The 23,819-nt window shown below is 37.7% G+C and overlaps 3 protein-coding genes across 5 annotated transcripts; all 3 read left to right on the plus strand.

The window, feature by feature from the left end:
• The first annotated feature begins 422 nt into the window (after positions 1–422).
• On the plus strand, positions 423–11,610 carry LOC135740725 (transmembrane channel-like protein 7). 2 transcript variants are annotated; one of them, XR_010529251.1, is made up of 16 exons: positions 423–588; positions 4,217–4,427; positions 4,583–4,728; positions 4,803–4,931; positions 5,541–5,587; positions 5,698–5,837; positions 5,928–6,240; positions 8,144–8,319; positions 8,404–8,479; positions 8,662–8,759; positions 9,261–9,447; positions 9,539–9,669; positions 9,785–9,937; positions 10,044–10,122; positions 10,308–10,450; positions 10,578–11,610. XR_010529251.1 is itself a non-coding variant. In XM_065259226.1 (15 exons), the coding sequence occupies exons 1-15, from the start codon at positions 543–545 to the stop codon at positions 10,377–10,379; spliced, it is 2,004 nt and encodes a 667-aa protein (XP_065115298.1). In that variant the 5' UTR covers positions 423–542; the 3' UTR covers positions 10,380–11,610. The 2 variants fall into 2 exon arrangements, 1 of the variants encoding a protein (XP_065115298.1); XM_065259226.1 differs by having other exon boundaries at positions 10,308–11,610.
• A 106-nt stretch (positions 11,611–11,716) lies between these two features.
• LOC135740726 (Fc receptor-like protein 5) lies at positions 11,717–17,926 on the plus strand. Of its 2 annotated transcripts, none has more exons than XM_065259229.2 (10): positions 11,717–11,828; positions 11,931–11,957; positions 13,269–13,519; positions 14,365–14,647; positions 14,876–15,145; positions 16,675–16,977; positions 17,233–17,361; positions 17,447–17,471; positions 17,559–17,637; positions 17,716–17,926. In XM_065259229.2, exons 1-10 carry the CDS (start codon positions 11,789–11,791, stop codon positions 17,725–17,727), a joined length of 1,419 nt encoding a protein of 472 aa, XP_065115301.1. In that variant the 5' UTR covers positions 11,717–11,788; the 3' UTR covers positions 17,728–17,926. The 2 variants fall into 2 exon arrangements, with proteins under 2 accessions (XP_065115301.1, XP_065115300.1); XM_065259228.1 differs by having other exon boundaries at positions 13,269–13,523; positions 14,354–14,647; positions 17,716–17,923.
• A 666-nt stretch (positions 17,927–18,592) lies between these two features.
• On the plus strand, positions 18,593–23,459 carry LOC135740728 (cell adhesion molecule CEACAM1). Its single transcript, XM_065259232.2, has 6 exons — positions 18,593–19,338; positions 19,425–19,451; positions 20,238–20,546; positions 20,673–20,945; positions 21,030–21,295; positions 23,318–23,459. Exons 1-6 carry the CDS (start codon positions 19,311–19,313, stop codon positions 23,324–23,326), a joined length of 912 nt encoding a protein of 303 aa, XP_065115304.1. The 5' UTR covers positions 18,593–19,310; the 3' UTR covers positions 23,327–23,459.
• Positions 23,460–23,819: the final 360 nt, after the last annotated feature.

Consider the following 23,819-nt stretch of genomic DNA (forward strand, 5'->3'; position numbering starts at 1 on the left):
TCATTATTACTCATTTCTCTGTTATATTGTGTTGCAGAAATGCAAAGGGGGAGGAAGTTACTGTTTCTCACTCGTCACACTGAATCGACAGACAGACGGAGAGAGAGAGACAGAGAGAGATGCTTATATTAAATCCTCTCTTCACAGCAAACAACTGCACAGTGTTCACATAAAGATGCTAATACTACTAATATTATGATACGACCTCTAAGCTGTGCATTAATGGATCAGTCAACATTGAGAACTAACATCAGTTAGTCAAAACTTAACTGAACTTACAAAAAATCTAAATCTCAAAACACCACGTTGGCACTCATCTGCAGTTCACATTTTTCCATCTATCTCAAGATGGTGTGTTAACATCTTATTTATGATGTTGGGATGTATGTGACACCCACTTGGTTTTCATCACATGACTTCCTGATGAGTCGTCTTCTCAGAAACACACGGTGAAGTGCACCATTGCTCGTGTGTAACTGTTTGTGGGTCCTGTATTTGTCAGAGGTTGTGTGTGTTGTGTTTGTGCTCCTTTATTGACAGACATGATGGATGAAGAACATGGGATAACCTTTCAGAGACTTGTATCAGGTACAGTAACAGTATTAAACAGTAAAAGCTGTATGCAATTGCAGATTTTGTTTATACCAGGAACTTGCATGTGTGTGTGTTTGTGTGTAATGTTGTGAAAGTTGTGGTGATGATGTTGTGAATCGTTTAAAATGTGCATCAGTTTCCTCTGACTATTTAAGTTATAACCAAGGCTGGGAATGCCAGAAATTCACTGGGGAATTTTGCATACTTCTTCGATGGGTTTAAAATAACATTACCGTTTTTTATGTTTCCTCTAGTTTTTAAGTCCCACAAACTTTAACCAATAAATTTGATCTCAGGTTGCAGAAAAAGTAGAGTGTGAAAATTTTGATATTTAATTAATGGATAATTTAAATAAGACGACAAAAACTGATATGAATTAAGTGTCATGTAGATGCATTATAAAATAATAGTTGGAATAAAAAAAATCATAATGGGGAGTCATTTTTAAATGCTATCTAACCAGTTTAAAGTGGAACTCTGTTCCCCCTCGAAATTCACTCATTCATCATCGTCCCCCCCATTTCCAGGACTGGTTTAAACAGATTTTTTGTTTTGTTCTTCTGATGTTGTGCTGTCACATTTTATCATTCTACATATAAATGAATGTTTGTTTATTCGGTTACTTAAAATAGAACAAATATATGTACAGAAAATTCATTACAGACAAAAAATGGTAACCGAACAGGTGTAGGCTGAAGCCGCGGCTTATTGCGCCTACCTTATTTACAAAACAACATCTACCCATCAAAATTAAACATAAAAAATACCTGCATAAACATATACGTACATACACACATACATATATATCCGTATATACATATACATATACATACATGCATACAGATATTCATATACATACACATACATTACTTGCATTGTTTTGATTTATGCACAACAATTATACATAAACAATTTTCTTAAGTATTCATATATTGATCAAAAATTAAGATTTTCAACTGTTTTTTAAAATAATGAATGGAATTGCTCCTCTTAAGTTTGTCGGTGAGACCATTCCACAAGTTGACCCCTTTTACCGAAATAATTTTTTTTAAAGATTTGTTCTGACCATTTGTTTTTTAAACATGTTCTCTCCTCTTAGATTAAATTTCTGGTCCCTATTTTCAAACAAACATAGTATATTTTCAGGCACTACTTTCCTATTAACTTCTAACATAAAGACAACAGTATACAGACTAACTAAATCGGGAAATTTTATTGCTTTAAATTTGCAAAATATTGAGTTTGTCGGTTCATTATACTGTGAATGATTGACTATCCTTATGGCTTTTTTGTAAAATAAAAATAGGCTCTGTGTTTGTGGTGTAAGCATGCCCCCATATTTCAACACAATAAGACAAATATGGAACAATAAGAGAACAATACAGGATATACAAAGAAGACGTTTTTAGAAGATACTTGGTTTTATGTAATATAGGAATTGTTTTGGACAGTTTTGATTGAACATGAGTGATGTGTGGTTTCCAGGATAATTTATGATCTAATATTATTCCAAGAAATTTTTTTCATTAATCCTTTCTAGTGCCACATCATCAATCTTTAAGCTCGTGCTAGTTTCAAATTGTCCATTACTGAATATAATATACTTAGTTTTACTTGGATTAAAAAGATAATTTATTTCGGTCAAACCAGTGCTTGATTCTGGATAGTTCTCTAGTCACATAATTAATTGGTGAAGATTATCCCCAGTGTTGTGTCATCTGCGAATAGAACACTTTTTAGCAAGTCGGATACCTTACAGATGTCATTAATATAAAGAATAAACAACTTAGGACCAAGCAAAGAACCCTGGGGTACACCACAAGTTACTTTACGCATTTCTGATTGATGCTCATTAAAATGTACATACTGGTGTCTATTGTCAAGATAGCTTTTGAACCATGAATAAGCACAGCCTCTAAAACCATATTGTTCTAATTTATTCATTAATAATTTATGATCTATCAAAAGCTTTTTTGAGGTCGACAAAAACACCCAAAGTAAAATACTTTTTGTCTAATGCAGATGCTGTATGATCTACTAATTTTATTACTGCCATTGAAGTCGATTGACCGCTCCTGAAACCATATTGATCATCACTTAATATCATGCATTTTTCTATGAGACTATCGAGCCTCTTAAAAAAAAGTTTTTCCAGTATTTTTGAAAATTGGGATAATAATGAAATTGGTCTATAATTTGAGTATAAATGACTATCACCACTCTTATAAATTGGAATAATTTTTGCCGTTTTCATCTGATCTGGAAACACACCAGAATTAAAGGACAAATTGGAAATATAAGTCAAGGGTTCTAATATTAAATGTAATATATTTTTAACTAGTTTCATATCAATATCTGTCCAATCAGTTGACCTTTTAATTTTAAAACCATTCACAATCTCCAGTATTTCATTTTTGGTAATGTCAGACACATAGATAGAGGAAGAATTGCCAAATATTCCTATAAATTCCCATAAATTCCCGTTAATTCCCATATATTTCAGGTAATTGCCATATATTCCTGTTAATTCCCATATATTCCTGTTAAATCTCATAAATTCCTGTTAATTCTCATATATTCCCTTTAATTCCCTTGTTTTATCAATTTTTTACCTTTATTTAGCCAGGAAGAGACTTGTTGAGATAAAAAATCTCTTTCTCAAGAGTGTCCTGGCTAAGGCAGGCAGCAGTACAACCACACATACAGTACATGCAAATACAAGATACACAAAAACAATAAAAACATAAGACAACTGAAACTACAAACCCCTCATGGTCAACCAGAATCCTAGACACATCAAATAAAAACTCTACAGCCAGATGTGACTGCCAAAAGTTAAGTTAAACGTTAAACAACATCCTTTTAAAAACGACCAATGAGTCCAGTTTACTAAATTTATTATACATTTAGATTTTTGTAACTTGTTCCATGTAGAAGGAGGAGCAAACTTAAACGCCTTTTTCCCCAGCTCCGATCTAACCTTTGGAACAGATAGAAGGAGAAGATCCTAGGAACGAAGATTTAAAGAGCCAGTACTGTTTACACTGATATAGGTCAGGATGGAAGAAGACCTAATATAGCCTTGTATATAAATGTATGCCAGTGTTAAAGTCTCTGTGTTGATAAAGATGACCATCCAACACGATTATATAGTAGTGAGTGAGTGCCTTCATACCAGTGATAAACCTCAGAGCTCCATTGTAAACAGTGTCCAGTGTATGTAAACTATTAGACGAAGCATGCATGTATAAAACATCACCATACAAACATAAAAGTGGGATTAACCAGCCTCGTTCTAGATATGACAGAGAGGCAGGATTTGATTCTAAAATAAAACCCTAATTTAAGTTTTAATCTTTTTGCTAGCTGCTGAAAATGAAGGCTAAAAGAAAGAGATTCGTAAATTAAAATACAGAGATATCTGTACTTTAATTAAATTTTTGTACCCTGGGAGGTGAGGATTGATAAACTATTGAAAGTTTCCAGCCTAGAAAATTCCCAGAATTTTGCAACCCTAACTGTGCTATTATATACATCCAGGAAGTGAAAGGTTTCTACAGATCGTTTATGTACAGTAATGAAAGCATCTTTATGATTGATTATTGTTTTCATTTCTACACAGATGAGAGCGAGAGCTCGGTCTTTTCCGATGACTCGTATGAGTATTATCATACTGAGATATTTGGACTGTTACCCAGCTCACAGGCACGTCTAGGACAGCAGCAGAAACCAGACATACAGATCACAGATGTTCAAAATGAGCGTCTCTTGATGGACATCAGCGTACCGCTCAAAGCTCTGCCAGTGTGTATGCAAGAAAAGAGAGACGTCAGGTGTGTCTGATATAAAAATAATTCCGATTACTGCCAGGAGATGATCTTTTTTACAGTTCTGGAGATGTATGGCATATAAAATGTAAACATTCTGACCTTGGAACAGCTTCAAAGTCCTAAAACATTTAAACTTTTCCATTGCTTGTTTCACAAAGGAAAAAACGCAAGGGGAGGCACAAGATTGGCTATTGGGAATCGTGGAGGCGGAGCCAGCTTATCGCATGGAGGCGCTTAAAGGAGCACTTCAGCAGCGCTTTGACAATACTGTTGCCATGGAGACAAACGCTTCGCATGATTAAAGGTGACTGCAGGTGTGCTTAGGTTAGGTGATGGTGATGACACAGATGTGTTAACTTTATTTTGTTTCATCCACAGGTCAGTTTGGTGTCAGGATCAAAGCCTACTTTGAGTTCCTGCGTTACCTGTTGGGTTTAAATCTGCTGTATTGCATCATTATCAGCGGATCTGTGCTGACCCCAACGCTGATGTTCAGACATAAACGTGGTGAGACAGGCCGAGGGTCTTGAGTTTTTGACACTAGAGCAAGGTTCCCCAAATCTTACCCTGGAGGGCCAAGCACTAAATAGTTTGGGTCCAAACCTAATCAATTTTACCCACCTGTAATTGTCTAGTGATCATGAACATAGATATGTATAAAGGCTAGATGTGTTACGGCGGAGTCTCTAACGTCATCGCCTGGCGGCCATCTTACCACAGGCAGCTCGCTCACTCATAGCATTGAGTTTAAATGGTGCAGGTACTTTTAAATGACCATAACTTGCTTAATTTTCTACCAATTTACAAACAGTTTGGTTTCTTACAAACATTACATTACCATTAAAACTCAATGCTATGAGTGAGTAAGCTACCTGTGGTAAGATGGCCGCCAAATGGGACATTCCACTCAAATGGCCAGCAGCGTGGGCGAGACATCTTGCCTTTATACATATCTATGATCATGAAGACCTTGATTAGCTTGCTCAGGTGTGTTTGATCAGGGTTGGAGCTAAACTCTGCAGTGCTTGGCCCTCCAGGGTAAGATTTGGGGAACCCTGCATTAGAGAGTATTAATGTAAACTTCATGTCTATACAGAACTGTTCTCTTTCTTTTAGAGAATGTGAAGGTTTCATTTAATGTTAAAGACATTTTCATCGGATCAGTGAGTTGGTTTATGCTGCCGATCTTACCTTCCTTAATAAATATCTGTGATCTTCCAGAATTACACACATATTGTATTGATACGCTTCTCTGTGTGGTTTCTGCTTTTAGGGTTTTCTGAATACGACGCCAGTATTTCATAGTTTCTACACCAGTGGGTCTCTTAATTTTGATTGTTTAAATACCCCGATTCTTTTTTTACTCTGCATGGCGTCCATCTTCTTGTTCAGCATCGTCGTGATGGTCCGCAGGTCAGATAATTTCTTGTGTATATCATTTTTTATTTAACTTGTGATTAATGGCTTCATTCCAGAAGATGTTTCTTCTTTGATGTTTTTCAGAACTGTTGTTGGCTACAAACAAGTATGGCTGACTGGAAATCGCCTCGGTTCCACTGCGAGTTTTAAGGTTTTCTGTGGATGGGACTTCTGTATTCAGAACGAGGACGCAGCCAAACTTAAACACATGTTTATTGACAACGACCTGAAGATGGATCTCGAAGAGCAAAAGTCTCTTGAGAAACTCAAGGAGCGAAATTTCCGAGCATGGGTTTTGGTTATTTTCCTGCGGATCGTTCTCAACATCCTGGTGCTGGTTCTTCTGGCCAGTTCCTTTGCTCTAATTTATTATTCCATCGATTTTTCACAAAACCGGGTAAGGAAATAAATGCTTTTAAAAGTTTCCTAAAAGAACTCAATTGTAGTATTGTCAGATCTCTCTTGTCAGTCTCTCTTTATCTCAGGATTCATCCTGTAAGTGAAAAACACCCATTGGCCCAATGTTGGAAAAAACAATCCAGGGGTCCTTGCGCATTCTGTCTTTTCCAACGCTTACTGATGACACATTAATGTTACGTAGTTTAGGTAATTTTATATGAGATAAAATCTTATTGCTTATAATAGGAATCAACCTTTCGTAATTGTAAAATTTAGATCAATGTTTGGTTATTCTTCCTTACCTCTTTACTCAATATTGAGTTTGTTCATTCATATACCAATGTCGTATCGGTCCACACCATTGCGCGGGTTTCAAACACAATTTTGATCATACCAGAGGTTATGGCCAAAGCAATTTAACAATGCCACTCCTGTGATCTCTTGCTAAAAGGTCCCCATGTAGCCCCATACAATGTCGTGCAAAGTCCAGACAGTAACCAGGGGTTCAGACAAGCGGCATTTGGCCGAAAAGAGTAAATTATATAAAAACCTATTTAAAACAGGGACAATGACCAGGGGTTATGACCACTCTGATAGCCCACATTAGGGATGCTTAACGATTAATCGGGATTAATTGTTTAGCATCCCTAGCCCACATACTACAGAACTTAACCCTGATTGTAGATTTGTGGATACATTGTAATATACACAAGTCAATAATTCAGAGTATGCAGAATAAATCCAAACATAGTAATTTATTAGCCAACCAGGTAAGGAGTAGGGATGGGCGATAATTTGCATGCGATACCTAGATTAGAAGTAAATCGCAATCTGCTGCTTTCAGATGGAGTGCCATTTACTACACAAAGTTGTAGTTCACAAGCTGGGCCATATCGCATACAAATATAGCGCAGGCAATACGTCCGCGATAATTAATGCAAAATTGCCCCGATTGTCAGTGAGCTACAGCTTTGTGTAGTAAATGCTGCTCCATCTGAAAACAGCTGATGGCAATTTACTTACTGGCTTCACTGTTGAGATGCGCAATGACAATCGCATGCAAATTATCGCCCATCCCTAGTAAGTAGATCATAATTCAAAAGCCAATTCACAATCCAAATCAAATATGAAGTATAAATCAATAAACAGTTGTAATCATATGAAAGCATTGCATACCTGGCAAAAGGACGAAATGCTGTTAATAGCATAGGAGATCTGGCTACAGATTCCTCAAGTAAAATAAAAATACATGATGCTGTGTCCAAAGACACAATCCCGCCGAACCTTTTGCAAACTTTCCTTAAATATCCAGAGAGATCAAAGCATTGTAATAATGATAGGAATTTGGTAGTGATTGGGTCTTCACTTCAGATGATATCAAACATGAACATTTAGGGCTAGATTTATTAAACAGTGCAATTCAGATGAGAGTGGTAATATCAGCAGGTTATTTACTAAAATAACACAGGCGCAACAGCTGATTTCCATAATGACCAACGCAATCTACTAAGAGCAGCGCAAATTAGTTCAGAATCAGAAATAAACAGAGCTGGTGAGGTGCGGGTGATCGACTAACACCTGATGAGCTTGAGTTCAGCACCACGGATATCACAGCTAACGAAGAAAACTACACCTTTTCAGTGCTAATGATCTACTGGGCGTCTTTAGTAAATCCCGCCAAAATGATGGTTTGCACTGGCGCAAGCTGTTAGTAAATCTGGCCCTTATAACATTTGTGCATATAGAATGCTTAACAGTTCATGGGTGAGACTTAAGGGTAAGTGGATAAGGAGAGGGGGAGATGAGAAAAAGATGCAGGTAATCTTGGTGAGGTGTGAGTTTCTGCACAGTGGGGTGGTTGTCCTGGAGGATTCTCATTGGAATTTAATGTTTTTCTTTAGAAAACGGATCCCCCTGAATTCAACAATTGGTTATCAGTCTTAAAATCTCTGAGTTTTGAGTATCTTCCTCCCATCACCATGATGACCGTGAATTGCCTGTTACCGCACATCTTTAATAAGATCTCAGAGTTCGAGCATTACTTGCCTGCCACTCAGCTGAATGTCACTCTGATCAGGTCAGACAGCTTGTGCACTTTGACCTCTAAAGTGTGTCCCATGCGTGTTTTCTTGTGGGTACTAATGGAAAACTCTGTGTGCAGGAGTATTTTCCTGAAGCTGGCATCTTTGGGCATCTATCTGTTCTTTCTTATAAGGGCACCAAAACATCAAGACAAGGTTTGTTCTCTACTGTAACCCAACATCAGCTCTACAAATCCCATCAAAAAGAGATCACAATGACTATGTGCCCATTTACCAAAAGACCCAAGTTACAGAAGGAGAAACACTTGAGAACTCAATTACCTGTTTGCTTGTATGCATCAATCATTTTATACTCTGCGTATGTTTGTTTATTTCAGTGCAAGGAGAACGCGTTTGGGAAAGAGATGTACAAACTCATCATGTTCAACTTTCTTGAGGGTTTCGTCAGCACGTTTTGCTTGACCTTCCCAAGAACGTGAGTGTCAGGACTTTCAAATGAACGAACCCAAGCGCAGACAATGTAGAAAACACAAAAGACTTTTACAAAACAACAAGCAAAAAACCCACGATGGGGCAAAACCAACATAGAACAGGATAAACAAAACATTGACAGGACTAGACTGTACTATAAAAATATCAAACTGGACTAAACTAGACTTAAACAATGAACTGGATATAACTGGATCTTACGGTACAGGAACACAACAGGAACAAAGCAGTACACGAATGTAGACAGAACAATGGGCACAAGGACTTAAAATAGGGGAGAAATAATGAGGGGGACAGGTGACAATGATACACCTAGATCCTGTGATCATTTTAGTCCTTTGCGAATCGGCATCTCTGTAATTTTGAGAAGATTGTATAACCATACACATCAAGGATGGCTTGAGGCAATTTTTATTTTTGGGTGAACTATCCCTTTAAGCTACTAGCAGGTGTCACCTTGTCACTAACTCTCTGTGTCTGTCTGTAGGTTACTGGTGGAACGGTTCCCATCTTCAAGTCTCCTGAAGAAGTTAAACAAGCCAGAGTTTGATATTACCTCAAATGTTTTAGATCTGGTGAACAGTCAGACGGTCACGTGGGTCGGTATGTTTTACTGTCCTCTGCTCCCCGCGCTCAGCGCTGTCCGTCTTCTGCTGCTCTTCTATCTCAAAAAGGTTTGATGAATGTTTGGGTTCACATCAGAATCTGGTCCAGATTATAAAACACATCAACTTAATTCTCTCTGTCTCCTTCTCTGTCTCTCAGTTCACATTAACACGATGTTGCCTTCGGACCAAGAGAATGTTCAGGACGACCAGTTTATCGGTCCTTTTTCATTTTACACTGTGTTTGGGTCTCATCATGTCGCTCGTCACTTTGGGTGTCAACATCTACAGGTACAAATGCTAACAAGATGATATTCTTTGACCTGCGTGACCTATATAATGCAGATACATGTCACTAATAATATATCCATATGAATCATTTTAACTCTGTGGACTGTGTGTTAAGGTTTAATCCTGGTGACTGTGGTCCGTTTGAAGGCAACAATACCATATTTAACGTGACGGATGTGTGTATAAAGACGCTGCCCGGTCCCGTTCAGAGCACCATCAGATACGTCTCATCCGAAGCCTTCGCGTATGCTCTGATACTGGCTGAAGTGTAAGTGTGTGTCCATAAAAAATCTATTTTTTAACTTAATGAGCATCTTTACATGCACAATACACAGATTAGAATCAATAATGTGCCTCGCACCTGTGCTTCACAGTGTCATATTGACTTCATACATGTCACGTGCACGAGCGAATCATAAAGCCATCGAGGGATTGAAGGACATGTTGGTGATGGTGAGTGATGAAAACTCTTATTTTCCATTTATCATTTACAGTAAATAATACCGAATCATCTCATTTCTACTGTACTGTATGTGTTTTCCCAAAATAAAATGATATTATGATTGTAAAATCAAATGTGTATTATTTTGTCTGAATTTGGATTGTTTGTAGTTGATCTGTCATCTTTTCTCTTACAGTGCAGTTCTGATAAGCGTTTCCTGGTGAAGGAACACACTACCATCCAGAGACAAAAACAGAGAAAACCCTAACAATCACATGTACATTACTGCATGGAAAAACTGTTCTCGGATCAGACTTTAGCGGTGTGACATCAAAGGATGTAAAGTCACAATTGTTTCGATGCGTGTCGACATTTGTAACTACATTAAGTGTTAAAGTCCCGCTGTGGGGAAAATCAAGTTTTTATTTTTGTTTATATGTCTATGGGATGTTTTTAATGTTTTCAGACAAGCCATGTGCAAATTCATCATTCAACATCTTATTCCTGCGGTTTCCAACATCACAGACATATAACCAATCATATCAACACAGTTGAACATGCGGATCAAGGGGCAACCTTCCGATCTCTATCGTGGAGCCAATACACTGCAATTCATTGACTGGCCACTAGAGGCTGGCTCCAATTTGGAAGTAAATCCCATAGACCCCCATGTTAAAATGTCCAACTTTACAGCAGAAAATATTATGTTTACAGCCTTGTACAAAGAGTGTTTTTGGTCTATATTGCAAATTTTGCCCTTCATGACAACTGTGAGGGGGTGAATGTTTTTGTCACTCATCGGTTTAAATTATATTAAGCCTTAATGTTCTGCATAATTAAGGGCGTGACCACTTGAGTGACGGGTGAACTGCCAATGCTGTCATTACCGTTGAGCTAGACGGGTGTGGTTTTAGCAACCAGTCACTTCATCTTCACCAACGTCCCCCATCTTTACCCATTTTCGGTTATCCGGGAGTGACGCGATGCCAAGATGGCTACGGCAGGCCCCGCCAACTACCCACCCTTTACAAACCTATGGGTGACGTCACAGACACTGCGTCAATATTTTTAATATATATTGTATATATTTATGCTGAAACTTAGCAGTTATTTGGCTGAAACTGTAGCATCTATGTACATGTATATCTATGGTCCAAGGTGGTGCGAAAGAGTAGAGACGGGGACTAATTTGCGTATTATACGCATATACAAAATGAGGCAAGGGTGTAAAGTCACATTCAAGCAGTTTTGAAGCAAGAAGAAATTGCTGTCACATGTCAAACATTTATTCTGTATATGCTCAAAGATGCATTTCAAATGACTACAGGGAGACTTAAAAAAAAACAGTGTGTTGTCTGTTATTTTCCTCTCTCACACTTATATTTTCAAAGCCATTGTCAGTATTATACACCAGCTATTTAAATCATTTTGTTAAGCTACATATGTTATGTTTGTCATTTTAAGTGTATTTTTTTAATAAAGCATCTTTTTCTGTACCGAACCGTACCTCTCCATAATTCAGTCATGACTGCAGCTTTAACTTGAAGCGTGTTTATCTGTGATGCACACACACACCGACACAGAGCTGTGACTCTCTGATACACACACACACACACACATATGTTTATGTCTTAATATACAACAGTGTAGCGTCATGTTGTAGATGTGTGAAGAGCTATGGGAGGAAGCATTTATTTCCTCTTCGTGTCATACTTGGGTGAGTTAATTATATTTTTACTATGGTAACCCTTCTATGATAAACTTTATTCTACTTCTTCCACCTCCTGTATATTTACTGTGTGTCTCTTATGTGTTTCAGTTTTGGTTGGACTTGTGACAGAAATTGGTATGTCAATATATTCTTCTTTCAATTGATTATTCTGAATTCTGATCGGATGAGCCGTGTTTGACTCTGTTTAAAATAAAGTAAAGTCACACTTCACAAATAGAGTTGCTTGGCATCCATTTTCTGGGTTCATTTAACCAAAGTCACACACTAGGCAGCCATGTTTGCAACGTCATCTATTTGAATGGGGAAAAAACAGATATATCTAAAATCGTGTGCTAGAATCACAATTAAACAACATATTTCTGACCAACAATTAAACCTGAGGTCAGCTGTACCGTAACTTTAGTTTCTTAAGCTGAAATTGCAACAAAAATAATTTTTTTGCACAGTGGTTTCGGCCACTCTACATGCGTATTAGGGGTGTTCAACTTCATGCGACACTGCACAGACCGATCTACAGCTGACTTAACGGAAGTGCATGCATGCCGGTTAGAAAGTTTGTCCAATTTGAGCTGGCGCTGAAAGCATTTGACTATTTTCGAGCATACAGTATAAGCAGCAACTAAAACATTCAATATAGAGCAACCTGATCTCACAAATTTACGTGTTATAGTCACGAAATATTTTGCTCATATATCCATGTCATTGTCATGGTATCTCCGCATTTTTACTTTCTTTTCCGTGTCAGTTTCACGTATTGTTTACTCAATCGTGTTTCCTATTTTCTTACCATTGTCGCTTGGGTTTGGGGTTAGAACCACTTTCTGTCATCCGACTGTTGATTCTTGCGGCGCCGCATGAAGTCGAAGGCACCTATTGTCATGCGCCTCACGTGACTGTACAGAGCTCCACCCACAGAGTCTTTATTGATTGACAATTGGTTCTTTTACCCTGAAAGCGGGACTTCCATCGCCAGAGCGGCCGTATTGACCATTGCATCGTCCCCTATGCATAGTAATAGCAGTGCTCAATCTTGTTATATCCAATATCCATATTTAACCCAATATTGTTTTTTTTGACCCAACGCTTGGTTGAAACTAAACCCAACACTTAATTGTGTGCCAACACTGAACATTTCAACTTTGAAGTTTGTTTGTTGATGTGGTGTTGCCAAAAGATTTGATCTCCGTGAATAAATGCACCACATATAAACAGCAGTGCGGTACAAGTGTTAGGTTATTTTCACCTAGTGTTGGGACAAAAATTGGCAAACCTAGCCATAGGGTTAAATGAATCCAGAAAATGTAAATTTTGGGGTTTATACAAGCCAGCATAGGTTAAATCACAACCGAGCAAGTTGGGTTTGTCCCTTTTTGACCCAACGCTGGCTTGAAAATAACCCTAGTTTATTTCATTCTCTGTGTGCAGGTGGATCTGACTCTCAACCGGTTCTGTCTGGGCCTGACAGGGCCTATCTGAAATCTCGAGTCCAGTTTGAATGTCAGGTTTCAGGTTTATCTTCACCTCTTACTTATGAACTCAGAAAGGATGATGGACGTCTGATCACCACAGACGTCAACACCGTGCTCAAATTTACGGTCACAGAGGAATCAGAGGGCAAATATTACTGCAGACTAAACCCAGGAGGACAAACCAGCAACACTTTACAGTTACAAGTAGTGAGTAAGTGAAATGAAATTTTATACTGAATTGGTTTATACACTGCAAAAAAATATTTTCAAGAAAAAAATTCATAGTATTTTTGTCTTGTTTTCATTAAAAATATGTAAAATTTCTTAAATTGAGATGCTTTTTCTTTGATGAGCAAAACGACCCAAGAAAATAAGTCTAGTTTTTAGACCAAAAATATCACATTTAAGTGATTTTGTGCATAAAACAAGCAAAATAATCTGCCAATGGGGTAAGCAAATTTTTCTTGAATTTAGTGTCAAAAATGTTCAAAATTTTTTGCTTACCCCATTGGCAGATTTTTTTTGCTTGTTTTATGCACAAAATCGCTTAAATTTGATATTTTTGGTCTAAAAACTAGACTTATTTTCTTAGGTCGTTTTGCTCATCAAGAAAAAGCACCTTAATATAAGAATTTTTAGATATTTTTACAGAAAACAAGACAAAAATACTAAGAACATTTTTTCTTGAAAATCATTTTTTGCAGTGTATTTTATATATCCCTATAAAATGTATTATTTTGTTGCATGTTTTATTTCAACATTTATACAAGAAATAGTTTAATAACCATTTTCATAAATTAAAATATTTGAAAAACATCCCCCCTCTGATTTTTTCACAAATCGCACCCTGTTTATTTCTCACAAAATCTTAAAAAACACAGAAAGTGTCAAAGATGTTAAACTGCTTTTGACTTTTTTGATAATAATGTTTCATAATGGGAGTCAAAACTCTATTATAAAATACAAATGTAGTTTTTACTTGGAGGAGATTGATTGAACAATAAAAAATACAGTAAATCAATGCTGTTTTATCAATGTTAGTCCCTGTTCAGGGTGTAAGCTTGAGCTCGGAGCCGGATCCGGCCATCATCTATGAGGGAGAAAGACTCGTCCTGAGCTGTCTTGTCAAAAAAGGATCATATCTGTCCTTCCTGTGGTACCATAACAAACAGGAAGTGACCTCACAATCGAAACTCTACCAGCTGTCAGAAAACACACTAACAGTGGAAAGGGCAGGTGAACAGCATGCTGGGATATATTCATGCACGGCCAGTAACCAAATAGAGGATTCTCCAAGATTCTCCAGCAGTCAAAATCTCAATGTCTATGTGGAACGTAAGAATTAATCAAATACGACATCGCAACATCACAGTAAACATGTCTTTACTCTGAAATATTTTGTTAAAACTTTAAATAGTTACATTTGCTAAATTCCTGATAGATGTCCTGCATTTTCAACATCAGTTTAAATATGTCACTTTACACATATAAGTAGGATTTGAATATTTCAGGCAATCAAAATCTCCATTATAATGATAATGATTGGGTTTTTTTGATTTCCAGAATATATCTCAGCACCCAGACTGACGTTCACAGTCTTCTCTATTGGCTCTGACGTGACCGCAAATATAAGCTGTCGTCTGGACCGTGGAAGTCCTCCGGTGATATTTCACATGTTATTGAATGGTGTAGAGATGTTTGAGAAGCAGGTTTCTTCACTGGAGACCTGGTTTCTTCTGCCCGTCTCTGTGGGTCTGAACATGGGAGCTGCTCAATGCAAAGCCAAGAAAGAAATCCAGCAGCTCATCTCTGATTCGGTCAATCTGGAAGTGGGTGAGTGACAGCAAGGGGTTTTATACTCTGTCTTTGCTGTAAATGTGACAAAGTGAAAGGTCCATTTCCATGTTCTGTGCTTCCAGTGAAGATCATTTATTTGTTTCAGTAATGAATATCTAGCTTATGTCTCAAATAAAACTGTAAATATATAAAAAATCTGGAAATTATGTTTTAAATATATGGTCTCTGACACAGCGCTTCTATGGTTCAAGTCGTACCTCTCAGGTAGGTTATTTTGTGTATCCTGGAGAGGTGACGTCTCCGAACCCCAATGTCTCGAGACTGGGGTGCCTCAAGGCTCTGTGCTGGGACCGCTGCTCTTTTCGATAAACATGACATCCCTGGGTTCTGTCATTCGAAAACACGGCTTTTCCTACCACTGCCATATGAATGACACTCAACTCCACTTATCTTCCACCCTGATGATGATCCAACAGTTTCTGTCCACATCTACGCATGCCTGAGGGACATCTCACTCTGGATGAAGGACCACCATCTCCAGTTTAACCTTGCGAAGACAGAACTGCTTGTCATATCATCTGAACCAAAGATTCAGCACAACCTTTCCATTCAGCTAGGTTAATCGACCATCTTGCTTTCCAAGACGGCCAAAGCCCTGGGAGTGGTCATTGATGATCAGCTTAGCTTCACAGAGCATGTTGCCGGCACCGCTCGCTCTTGTAGATTCATCCTCTACAATATTAGGAATATTAGACCTTTCCTAAATGAGCACGCTATGGAGGTCCTAGTCCAAGCTCTGGTCCTGTCCAGGCTGGACTACTGCAATGCGCTACTGGCTGGACTTCCAGCCTGCACAACCAAACCCCTAAAGATGATTCAGAAAGCAGCGGCAAGAGTGGTCTAAAAAGAAAAAGAAGAATAGATAAGAAAATGTCATTAAAATACTGAAAATATTATGTAAAATGTAAATAAAATAAATGAATGTATAGATCTATATCACCATTTCATATAGACACTTTCATCGGACGCACATCCATTGTCGCGTTTACGCGTCTGAACATAACGTAACTTCCGGTCTCTGTTTGTTTAATGGTCTCACTAGTGGCTAAACTGAACTCTGGAACAAATACCTTGCCGAAAAAATAACAAATGTTTTGATTTCTTAAAGATGAGGGGAGAGGGCAGTCATGGATCAGCGCTATGTGAAGAGAGGTCTGGCAGCTGATCTGCAGTTAAAATTGTGCAATTTTACAAAGTAATGTTAGCTCAGTGTAGTTTTTGATACACTTTAGCTATGATTTGAACTTAAGTAATCTACTTGTTATTTGTTTTTTGCTTGTTATCAGAAATAAACTACTCTAAAAGGACTCTGTTGTTATTGATTCTTTACAGAGTTTACCGGAAGTTATGTTTGTTCCATGAAAATCGTTTATGTTGTTACTGCTGAAACGTCTAAATACACCATAGATTGTATTATAGATGATGATTGTAGTTTGGAGCTGGTGGTTTTAGAAGCTCTTGTCAAACAAACTAACCTTCATGCTTTCTGTTTGTCTTTGTATTAGTTCCAGTAGGTGGCGCTGTGCAGGTTGTGGTCACTTACCTCCATGATGTTACTGCAGTAGTGACAGCCGCCCGTTTGAAATGTGTCCCGAGCAGAGGAACGTTTCCATCATTCTCCTGGACTTTAAACCACACGTCCCTCCCATCAGTAGGTGAATTTCACGGCCTCGGTCAACACGGTCAGATCCTGGTCATCACAGACATCACCGCGGCGAGCTCTGGGTATTACAGATGTGCGGTGAAGGACAGTTTTGACAACAACTCAACTTGGGTGGAAAGTTCAGAAATCCTAATCCAGAACACAGGTGAGGTGAATCCTCTGAAGTTATCATAAAACAACTAAATTATTTGTTCAACTTTTGATCACAATGATGCTTGGTCAACCTTTTTATTTTCCCTATAGAAATCAATTGAAAGCATTGAACTGTAATGTAGATGTGACCCTTACACATTTAATGGAAAAGTACACAGCTAGGACAACACAAAACAAGCATGTACTGTCAGCCCAGAAATGCTCTTCCACAGTCATCTCATGATGGTTTGATATATTTTTTTAACAGATTTGGTGGTGATGCCCATGGAAGTCATGGCGTTTGTTTTTTGTGGGTTCTTGTTGATGGTGATAATTGGAGGAACGTTTTGTGTCTTGTGGAACATCAACAGTAAAATCGAGAAATCCCACAATAACCGTAAGTTCTCTCTGTAGATGTTATTGTGTTTTTATAAGTGTCCCATGTCATTTTCATCACCTTCTGTTCTTTCTTCTTATTTCAGAAGTCAATCGGTCTGAGACGATAATGTAAGTAACATAACATCTTTAGTCAAATTTAAATGTATTTCATGTCCTGCTCTCCTGTAAATAATCTTCCTCAATGTCTCCTCACAGAGATCCAGGAGATACAAGAGCTGTTGTTTCCCATGAAACTCAAAGCATAGAAATGAAAACAGTCGTCATGGAGTTTCAGGTCTAGAGGCCTTCTTCAATGTGTTGATTTGTTCACAGCCATTGAAAATGAAATGAACATGTGGCTGTTCTCCTCCAGAGTGATTCCTGACTGAGGTGAACAGATCCTGCTGCTGAAGCTCACCGCTGGACCAGACCAGACCAGACCAGACCTCTTCACATTAATCACTACTCTGCTGTGGTGTTGTTTTATTCAGCACAGCATGATTTATAATCATCAGATTCACTCTGTTTAAGGGAGTTGTGTGTTATTGTTATTGTGTGGCTTTTGTGTATCAATAAATATACTTCTAACAAATTTTTCTGACAAAATAATTTTATTCAGTAAGAGCAAAAAACAAAAATGCAGATTTGTGTTGTGATGGGTTTTACTGAGGACCTAATGAAAGTCATGATATGAGATTTTTATCAATAGCCAAAAAATACACCGGGCAATTGGGATCTTGAGGTTTCATCTGGTTTCTGGGCGGTTTTATTCAGTCTGGGGGTCGCATCAGGTCTCTGGGTGTCCCATTTTGTCTTGGGGAGGTTCCTCGGTTACACTTTATTTTGATAGTCCACTTTAGACATTCTTCTAACTATAAATAACTTTATGTCAACTAACTTTCAATAATTTGCAACTATACGTCAACTAACTGTCATTAGAGTATTAGTAGACTGTAAGGGTTGGGGTTAGGGAAGAGGTTTGGGTTAGTGGAATAAGCTGACATGCACCTGCAAAGATACTTATAGTCAGTTGAAAGTCTGTTGAGATATCATCGCAATAAAGTGTTAGTAGATATTAAGTAGACAGTTTAGTAATTCTCTAAAGATTGGTAGTTGATTATTGGAAAGTTACTTATAATTAGTCAAATGTCTAAAGTGGACTATCGAAATAAAGTGTTACCGTTTCCTCACACCTCTGGAAGTCTTATTTAGTCTGGGGGTCTCATCAGGTCTCTGTGGGTGTCATCAGATCTGGAGTCTCATCTGGTCACAAAGCATAAGATGATTTATAGCATCTGTTATAGCAAACTGTAATCTAGTTGTTCTTTACCTGAACCGGGCAGCGCCGATTCAGTTTGTTTACTTATCTTTAAATTCTTCCAGTGAAATTGTCCAAAACAAATAATTTTCATAAATCCCTAAGAGTCCAAAGAATCGGATTATCCAAGCCAAACTAAAACTCAATCTCGATTCTGACTGAATTATGATATAAAAACTGTAAACAATAATTCACTACTGGACACCGCACACCCCTGAGGGTCAAAGTATATGGGAGCTGTACCACTTTTAATTTGGGTGTGTCGTATAGACAAAAAACATGGAATTTCAGCTGTTTTATAATAGGTTTTTAAACTGCAGGCCAGATGAACACAACCTGTTTTTCCTCAAAGAGCAAAACATACGGAATTTATAATACACATCAATGACATGTATTGCAATATATAAACACAATAGATAAACCTATATGCCTTATCCGTCTTTAACATATTGATTTTTAGGCGTCTGTTTAGGGTGGGGCCTATCAGCTCTGTTTAGAGAAAGAAGTTTGTTTCTGAAGGTCAGAGAAATATTCGTTCTTGAATTGCATCATATCTCTTTTCAATTTTTGTGTGTTATTATTTTATTCCACTCTTCAGTTTTTTGCACACTGGATGTCCGGATCAAACCCTGTGAAGATCTTCAGTCAGGATGAAAGCGATGCATTTATTTCTCATTGGTAAAAAGAAGTCTACTGTATAACTGTTGGATATTTGTGAACGTGTCTGTTGATCCCTTTAAATGATGTTGATCTTTTCCCGGCAGGTATTTCTGTCTGGTCTGCAATGGCAGGTAATTAACTTTCAATTGTTTATCATGCTTTTGGACTGCATAAAAAACTATATATATATATATATATATATATATATGTATTTAATTCACACATAAAATGTATAACACTGTAAAAAAATTGCTGTAATTATGCAGCTGGTTGCCAGTAACTTACTGTAGAAAAATGTTTCATGTTCATTTAACTTTGAAAAACTGTTACCAGTAAATAACATAAATGTAAAATCTTGCTGGCAGTAATACTGTAATTTCTACAGATTTTTTGTACAGTGTTTCATTGTATTAGATATTAAAATATATGCAGAGAAGTGTGAAATAACTTTTCCAACTTTAATTAATCATTTTTGTTGTAATTAACTGTTGCCATAATTTAAAGTGGATGTAACTTCACACAGATGAACTTCATCACATTATTAAATATTTAACCACCATAAAGTGACATAAATACTTTTTGTAAATACACTGTATTGTATTTTCTTATCATTTCATCTAACAAACTTATTTTTGTGAAATGTTTTGCTGTAAAAGTGAGCTATAAAGCGATAACGCAGAATTGTTCAAATGCAAATAAACAAATTAAACAGCTGTCCCTTGTGGTTAAATTGCACTTTTTAACATCAATCCAGTTAACGACTACCTTGTTGGTAAGATGTTGTGTGTCACGTGATGTATCAACATGACAGATGTAGTACTGTACATCCAAATTCATACATACTATCCATACTATATAGTACCTACTGTTTTATTTCATCTCTGTGTTGATGTTGACTGTGGATTTTTCTCCCGCAGGTGCTTTTGATAACAACACACTTGAGAAACCTCAACTTTCTGGTCCTTCCCGCGCATTGGAAGGTTCAATTGTGGAATATTTCTGTAAAATGCCCTCGATACCCCCAGGTTTGTCCGTCCTCCTCACACTTTATGAGAGAAACATGAATAAGTTCATCGGTGAGTACACTGTGAACCATGGACAAAGTGCCAAATTTACTTTGGTTATCTCCAAGGCCCATGATGGTCACCTAATCTGTGAAGCCAGTGGAAACAACAACACACAGATTGAAAAAACATTCAGTAACAGCCTGGAACTCAAAGTCATTTGTGAGTAATGTGACACAAGCATAAAACATTTATTTTATATGAGCCAGATGAGTATTTAAAACATAAATAAATAACAATAATGAATTAGATTTTTCCTCTTGGAAATGTATTTGTTGTGTCTTTCAGCTCCAGTGGAGGGAGCATCAATCACGTCACATCCGTCCACTGATGATCTGTGGGAAGGACAGAGTTTGACACTTTATTGTAACATCACAAAAGGGACACACGTCTCTTATGATTGGCTGGTGAATGGAAAATCAGTTCACACAGGATCCAGTCTGACCATTCAGTCTCTCTCTGTCCAACAAACGGGCGATTATCAGTGTGTCGCATCAAACAAATTGAATAACAAAAAGATCTATAAATCCAGCAGTAATGTCACGTTTGTGTGGGTCAAAGGTCAGACTACTTATTCATTAAAATCAAATCTGTTACTAGTCACATAACATCTAATCATTATCATTTTTTGTCTGTTCTTTCTAGAATACATGTCAAAGCCTGAAATCTCAATTGATGTGATGAAGATTGGGGTCGGCATCTTTATCATCGTCAAATGCCGGTCTGATAAAGGAACCCCCACCAAAACATTCAGTCTGTTTAATGACAGAGAAGTTATCAACACAAAAACCACAGAAGGACTTCAGGTTGATTTTAATGTGTCCATTGAGCTGAATCGAGACATGGGCTGGGTGCGATGTAACGCCAGTAATGATGGCAACTGGGTGCTGAGTGAACCAATAAGTCTGACTGTAGGTAAGTACTGTATGTAGTCACATTTAAATTTCCCTTCTAGTCGATAATTGTATTCCTTAAAACTTATCTTTGAGCATAAGTAAAGTTTTTCCTGTGAAATGGCCTAAAAAAGCTTGAATTTAACTCAACACCCTTGCCTCAATTAGTTTACGCAGTTCTATGAATATGCAAATTAGTCCCCGCCTCTACTCAATCGCTCCAGCATAGATATATAAGTACATAGATTCCGCATTCGGCAGTTCAATACATGTATAAAGGCTAGATGTGAGACGGCTGAGTCTCTAACGTTATCGCCTGGCGGCCATCTTACCACAGGCAGCTCGCTCACTTGTAGCATTGTGTTTTAATGATGCATGTACTTTTAAATGACCATAACTTGCTCAATTTTCTACCATTTGTCAAACGGTTTGGTTTCTTACAAACGTGAAGATCTTTTTTAGTTGAATGATTTACACATGTTTTGTTTTAAAGCATATTTAAAACACCACATAGACATATAAACAACAATAAAAACTTTTTCAACACAGTGGGACTTTAAAGATCCAGTTTGTATTATTTTCGCCGCTAGATGGCGCCAGATCAAACAATAACAATGATGTTATTTACTGACGCTCTGAAACAGCGTGGAATTATGGGATTTGTAGTCTTTAACTCAACCACTGATGGCCATCAATCAGACGCGAACGAGAAATCACGTAAGGTAATCAAGTCTTATAAATGTTGCGTTTGATGACATCGTTTATTTCATTATGTAAGTTTATATGTGATGTTCAAAACGAAATTGTTAGTCATATATATTACAGTATTAGTCCAAATTCGATGGTAAACACAGCACAGAATTAAGTTTTCAACTTACAATCTACAATGATTTTTCACATAATGTATTGACAGTACAAATCTTATTGTGAAGTGTCTTAAAATGACCATTTATATTGCTGTACAATACCTTTGATGTGCATATCGTCCGCGGGAAGACGCGCTGATTACAATCTACACACTAATGTTGTGATCAATATAATAGCATACGTTTTTTGAAGGGTTACGAATCAAAACAACTCACCCATCGCGTAAAACACAAGCAGGATCAGAATATCGGTCTAGTTAAATGTTGTCGTAAAGCTCTCTCCATCCAGATAATGCAACAACAAATTGATCCTCCCTCGTTTTGTTCCAAACTCTTTTTGGGTCGTTTGGTTGGCCCGTACGCTAACAGGAGCTGACACAACCAGCGGCAGACGGTACAGAGATATCCATAAGTTCATAAGCAAGCGCGTAGCCTGACAGGCGCTATCGCATAGTTCCGCATTTGTCCACGACACTGGCTCGCTGCGTCCGAAAACTCAAGGCAGTGAGGACTTGTTGCCTCGCTGCCTCATGAGGCCATGACTTCGGCCTCGGAGGCCTCGGAGGCCTGAAGGCCGCTCAGAGAAAGGTTTTCCGATGCACTTCAAAGGCAGCGTGTTTGAAATATAAACAGAGAGCGCCTTTGTGATAACTAATCACATATTTGAAAACTACAATACTAATTTCTCGCTAGAAATGCAATTAAAATGCTTAAAAAGTGAAAATATACGTTTATTTTCTCTAAATTTGTGCTCCAGCTGCTTCCTTGGCCGCCATTTTATTTTTTCGAGCTCGACCACTGTTGTCATGTGGTTTATGTCAGTAAAGGCGGTGACAAAGGGTCACATGGATATTAACGTCATTGACAGGAGACTGCACTGCCCCGTGTCAATGTTTTGAATGGAAATTTTCTCATGATTTACAAGTAGTTGAAAACATTACAGATATTGATAGTAATCAGCTGGACAAAATATATAACACTGGTCTAGTGGTTTTTGGACATTTTACTGCAAATATCTTACAAATTGCACCTTTAACAACAAACAGTGGGATTCATGAGCCTCAACCACACCTAATATTATGATCAATCAAACAATTCATGTGACACCACACATCATTTACTTGAAGAACTGGAAAATCATGACACCAAGATAAAAGTGTTTGGTATGTTTTAGAATCTGTAGGGGGCGCTGTGACGGTGACGCCCTTCAGACACATAGGACGGGACTTTGAGGTTTTTGGTCTGGCGTTGCGCTGTAAGGTGGAGCGAGGAACATTTCCACATTACGATTGGTATCTGAATAACAGCAGACTAATGGGCAAAGGACGTTTCTATGCTGTAGTCCGGGGTGATCTCGTTCTGAATGTGGGAGCAGAAACTTCTGGTATCTACCATTGTGAAGCTTCAGACAAATTCGACAACAGCACCAGAATCAGCAGTCCAAAGATGCTGATCAGTAAAGAGGGTAATCTCAATCTGAATCCTGCATTTACAGTCAACATAGAATGGTGCTGGCAACCCATTTTACTTCCTTTGTAGTTTGTTGAAATAATGGGACTTGATTGGATATTTGAACTTAATTCTGCCAAAAAAATTAGAAATATCCCATGTTTTATTGTACCCTCAATTCATTCTATGTGTATGACTTCTTCTTTCAGCCAAACACAGTTGGTGTT

This window comes from Paramisgurnus dabryanus, chromosome 14 (genome assembly GCF_030506205.2).
Source record: "Paramisgurnus dabryanus chromosome 14, PD_genome_1.1, whole genome shotgun sequence".
Taxonomy (NCBI): domain Eukaryota; kingdom Metazoa; phylum Chordata; class Actinopteri; order Cypriniformes; family Cobitidae; genus Paramisgurnus; species Paramisgurnus dabryanus.

What these genes read in the sequence shown, in the direction of transcription:
- LOC135740728 (XM_065259232.2), top strand. Translation starts at nt 19,311, where the DNA reads ATGAAAGCGATGCATTTATTTCTCATTG. An exon ending in GATGCATTTATTTCTCATTG is followed by an intron (nt 19,339 to 19,424) that starts GTAAAAAGAAGT and finishes TTTTCCCGGCAG; the next exon opens with GTATTTCTGTCTGGTCTGCA. An exon ending in TGTCTGGTCTGCAATGGCAG is followed by an intron (nt 19,452 to 20,237) that starts GTAATTAACTTT and finishes TTTCTCCCGCAG; the next exon opens with GTGCTTTTGATAACAACACA.
- LOC135740725 (XM_065259226.1), top strand. Translation starts at nt 543, where the DNA reads ATGATGGATGAAGAACATGGGATAACCTTTCAGAGACTTGTATCAG. An exon ending in TGCTTGACCTTCCCAAGAAC is followed by an intron (nt 8,760 to 9,260) that starts GTGAGTGTCAGG and finishes GTCTGTCTGTAG; the next exon opens with GTTACTGGTGGAACGGTTCC. An exon ending in GCTCTGATACTGGCTGAAGT is followed by an intron (nt 9,938 to 10,043) that starts GTAAGTGTGTGT and finishes TGTGCTTCACAG; the next exon opens with TGTCATATTGACTTCATACA.
- LOC135740726 (XM_065259228.1), top strand. Translation starts at nt 11,789, where the DNA reads ATGGGAGGAAGCATTTATTTCCTCTTCGTGTCATACTTGG. An exon ending in TTTACAGTTACAAGTAGTGA is followed by an intron (nt 13,524 to 14,353) that starts GTAAGTGAAATG and finishes TATCAATGTTAG; the next exon opens with TCCCTGTTCAGGGTGTAAGC. An exon ending in AATCCTAATCCAGAACACAG is followed by an intron (nt 16,978 to 17,232) that starts GTGAGGTGAATC and finishes TTTTTTTAACAG; the next exon opens with ATTTGGTGGTGATGCCCATG.